The sequence below is a fragment of the Nanorana parkeri genome, unplaced genomic scaffold, assembly GCF_000935625.1.
Source record: "Nanorana parkeri isolate BGI_ZX_2015 unplaced genomic scaffold, ASM93562v1 scaffold198, whole genome shotgun sequence".
Lineage (NCBI taxonomy): Eukaryota > Metazoa > Chordata > Amphibia > Anura > Dicroglossidae > Nanorana > Nanorana parkeri.
The window spans coordinates 13,002-17,620 of record NW_017306466.1 but is presented as its reverse complement, the minus strand read 5'-3'; the positions used below and the strand labels follow the sequence as shown (position 1 = coordinate 17,620).

The following is a 4,619-nucleotide window of genomic DNA, read 5'->3' as shown; positions in this document are numbered from 1 at the left end:
GGAGAACTATGAGGTGAGTGCTTTTCACTCACCTCATAGTTCTAGCCGACCTGTGACGATGAGACTGTCACAGGTCGGCTCAGTAGATCGGGAGGTGAGCGAACAGATACCGGGTTCGCTCACCTCTCGATCCTGTCACGGCTCTCTGCCGTGACAGGGGAGGGGCTGGATTCCCCCCTCCCCGCTCCGATCCGCCAGTGCTGACTGGGGGAACGGACGGGGGAGGGGTGGGTACAGCTGGCTCTGCCTCTAGATAGGCAGAGCAGGCTGTCAGTCACGCAGCTGGGCGGATCCCGGCACAATAGTCGGGATCCGCTCCGGCTGCGGCGTCTCAGTATACTGCGAACAGCAGCTCGCGGTATACTGCGGCGTCTCAGTGTACCGCACGCTACTGCTCGCGGTATACTGAGCCTAGGGTGACGGGAGGACGCTAGTTTGTGTCCTCCCGTTACCCTAAGGAGAACTATAGGGAAAAGCTTTAACTCCATAGTTCTCCTTTAAGAAATGAATAAAGTTCCTCTTTGAAAAGAAAGCATCACTGGGAGCAAGATACTGAAGCCTCCTCCTGAGCCTTGGTCCCAATAAAAAAAACATTCATCCAGCAAAATGACACCCAAACCCCCACCCTCCCTCCCCCCTCCCATGAACATAAGATAAGTTATAAGAGAATAACATGTGTATGATGTTGGTGTTAATTTATGGAAGTTAAAACTGAATAAACACTTAATAAACAAAAGATACTGAAGCTTGGCCCAGTGGGAGATTCCTCCAACCACACACTTTAGCGTAGATGGAGGAATCTGTTGCACTTTTTCCATCTCACCATAGAAAGTCTGCAGATCATCTATAGGTGTATGACCAGCTTTAGAGGTGCTCTTAATTACCTCCAGTTTTGTTATCTACAAACTGGCAGTAATTGCATTTGAAGTGCTTTAGGGGAGCAAAGGTCTTTAAAGTCATTAGGTTTCTACGCTATTTCAAATGCTGAAGATATCTCTTACAATGGATGCTGCTCCTTGATGTTTAAAAGTCTTAGGTACCTACAGAATCATCCGGTCTCCTGAGCACTGTCCCTTATATCCTGTTTTAGAATGGCTGCTTTCCATTGCAGGGTCCTATGGGGCCCCCCATTGTGTGTGCTAGTAAGCTGTGTGTCTCCACAAACACACAGCCATAGCAAGGTTACCCACTCCCTTCCCTCCTGCTCCCCACTCCTCTTTTCTCTCTCTTCCCATTCCAAGCTAGTAGATGAACAGTTGCTGGAGACTGCTCTGTCCCTTGTGATCTTGTACTGGACAGGAATTTCAGGGAAGCTGAGCTGAGAGAATTGGAGCTGACTGGAAACATGATGACTGTAAGTGCTTGGCCAAAAAAAATGTAAAGCAATGCTTTGCTGCTCAATGTTTATTTGTTTGATCTGGATTCGTTATTGAAAAAAAAGTTTGAGAGTTTAATACTACTTTAAAATCTACAGATATGTGGTAAGGTTAGCAATACTATCCCAGGATCCTGTATAGGCAGTGGCGTCACAAGGGGGTGCGGGCCGCACCCGGGTGACACCATCGGAGGGGTGACACCAAAATGACTGAGTCATTTTGGTGTCACCCTCTCTAAAAATTGGGACACTCAGTCATGGACCGAGAGTCCGACATCCTGCCAGGTGAACGTCTCCCTCCTCTCTCCATGATGGCCGCCGGCAGGCGTTAATTAGATGACAGCGCATGTGCGATGACATAATGGCGGGGTGTCACCCGGTCTCGGGACGCCTCTGTGTATAGGTACACCAATAAGATAGAACAAAAATTGGCAGTGAATGTTTTATAAAAATAAAGCTGTGTTACACGATGGGGAGTATAAAAAAAAAAGTGTCTAGACAAGCTCTATCTCAACTGGTACAGTTGCCCTTAGCAACCAATCAGCTTCTACCTTTAATGTCTTCACGCCGCTTATAAAAATAACGTAAAAGTTTATTGGCTGCGCTACAGTTGCGACAAAGTTTCTCTCAGACACATTTTAATAATTTCCCCCAGTGTGTCCTCTCCCCCTGAGCTCCTCGTCTGCTTCCAGAGCGCTCAATCTCCTCCTCCACTTCTAAACCACAACACAAACTTTCTTCCCTTTCCTCTGTTCACTAATATGGGGCCCGGGTCCGCCAATCAGAGCCCTCCTATCAGCGGCCAATTAGAATGTGCTCTGTAGCAGCCAATCAGCGGGCGTCTCTCATGAGAACGTCAGAGGTTGGCTGAGCCTGTCAGTCTGGTGGAAGCTCAGTGCCACTGTGTGTGTAGTGAGCTGTCGGGCTCCGCTGTGTCTCCCTGTGTCCGCTCATCCTGTGATCCAGCAAGCAACATGCCGGGCGGCATCTGCCTCCTCCCGCTCCTCTGTGAGTACCAGCTCCCTCTCACTCCTCTACTGTGTGTGTGTGTGTCAGCTACTTACACGGGGAACTTTCTGCGCCTTCCCAGCCCAGCAAACTTTCCACATCGGCTTCAGCAGATGCCTCCATACACGTCCTGGTGTCACTGGAGGGGGCTGTGCTGGGCTGCCGGGCACTTGAAGGAAACTACTCGGGTTGGAAGTCTTTTCTGCTTGTATGTGATGAGTTGTGCTGAGCTCCGGGCGATGTGTGCTGGAGGTGTCAGTAGGAAAGTACACATGTCACTTCTCCACATACGACACATCGATCTCTGCACATGTATGTGTGTCCTAAGTCACCGATCTATACTGATCGGGACACACGGTGCAGGCGGGGCTGCACTGTCCATCATTCTATATATGTGTTCTCTTATTTCATCCATGTGTTACTTCATGTCCGCTGACAATCTGTCATTTCATTCATTTGTCGGATCAATCAATTTAATCGGATGTTCATGTTTTTATATGTGTAATGAAACCAATGGATTATCGTTTCCTTTCCGCGTCTCTTCTCTTTCCTCTTACTTTCTCTTTTCCTCCTAGATTTTGTTTTCCCTTTTTTCATTTTTTTCTTATTTCTCTCACTTTCCCTACTTTTTACTCTCTCTTCCTCTTGCTTGCTCTCATGCTCTTCCGATCCCTCTTCCATTTGTTCTTGTTCTCATCCTCTGCTCTTCTGCTCCCTCTTTCTTTTCCTCTTCCATTTGCTTGCTCTCCTGCTCGCTTTGCTCTTCTTCCTCCTCCCTCGCTTGTTCTCTTGCTCTTCTGCTCACTCCTTCTTTTGCTCTTCCTCTTGCTTGCCTTCTCACTTTTTTTCCTCTTTCTGCTCTTCCCTTTTGCTCGCTCTCTTGCCCTCCTTCTAACGCTCGCTCTTTTGCTTGCCTTTCCGCCCGCTCTCTCTCTTTTGCCCGCTCTCCCTCGCCTTCTCTTTTGCCCGCTCTCCCTCGCGCTCTCTTTTGCCCGCTCCCCTCGCGCTTTTGCTCGCTCGCTCGCCCGCCCTCGTTCTTCCGCTCGCCCTCGTTCTTCTGCTTGCTCGCGCGCTTGCTTTTCCTCTCGATTTTCCTCTCTTTTGCCTGCTTGCTCTCTTCTGCTCTTCCGCTCCCTCTTTCTTTTCCTCTACCTTTTTGCTTGCTCGCTTGCCCTCGTTCTTCCGCTCGCTCTTGCATGCTTTTCCTCTCGATTTTCCTCTTTTGCCTGCTTGCTCTCTTCCTCTGCTCTTCCTTTTGCTCTTCCGCTCCCTCTTTCTTTTCCTCTACCCTTTGCTTGCTCTCTTGCCCTTGCTCTTCCTCGTTCGCTTGTTCTCTTGCTCTTTCGCTCACTCTTCCTCTTGCCTTCTTCTTGCTCTTCCTTTTGCTTGCACTCATGCCCTCGTTCTTCTGCTCTCTCCTTTTGCTCGCTTTTACTGTCACTCTTCCACTCGCACTTTTGTTATTTTTGTTTTGTTTTTTTCTTGTTATTCATTATGTTTGAGGTTTTTGTCAGGCCATATTGTAGGGAGTTTTGGATAGAGGAGGTGCTGTTGAGTTGTTGCAGGGCAGCCGTTTGCCCTGGTCCTTGTTGTTCAGTGATGGCATGTGTTGGGGCCGTTGTTTTGTAGGTGGTCCCGGCATGATAGTTCCCTCTTCTGTACTGTGAGCTGTAATGGGAATCCTGGCAAGCTTATCCCAGCAACCATTGTTGGAGGTGCTTGCCGAATTCTAGATGGTAAATTTCTGTTCGACTGAAGTCCTAAATGGATTTGGCTGGGTAGGTGACGGGGCCCCACACTTCACTGCCATTAAGGAGGATTGTGATGATGACATGGTCAAAGATTTTAAGCCAGACTCTGTCTCCTCATAGCATTGATGGTTTTGCAGGCCTCGTTCTGTCTTTCAGTGTCTCTATGGATGGCTGGAAACTTTGGGTAATTTCTAGGCCAAGGTATGTGTAACTGTCAACAGTCAACATTCTCTCTCTTTTGCCCCTGTTCTCTTTCTCCTGGTTGCTCTTTTTGCCCCTCCCGTTCTCTTTCTCCTGGTTGCTCTTTTTGCCCCTCCCGTTCTCTTTCTCCTGGTTGCTCTTTTTGCCCCTCCCGTTCTCTTTCTCCTGGTTGCTCTTTTTGCCCCTCCCGTTCTTTTTCTATCATTCCCTCATCCTCTTTCTCGTACGTCTGCTCTCTCTCGAAAATGATTTTTCAGTATAAATACATTTGCTGCTTCAATCTG

At 48.5% G+C, this 4,619-nt stretch overlaps 1 protein-coding gene across 1 annotated transcript; it reads right to left on the bottom strand.

Moving 5' to 3' along the window:
* Positions 1-3,038: 3,038 nt before the first annotated feature.
* LOC108786219 (vicilin-like seed storage protein At2g18540) lies at positions 3,039-3,779 on the bottom strand. The gene has a single exon (XM_018555469.1). It carries the CDS (start codon positions 3,777-3,779, stop codon positions 3,039-3,041), a length of 741 nt encoding a protein of 246 aa, XP_018410971.1.
* Between the last annotated feature and the right edge of the window lie 840 nt (positions 3,780-4,619).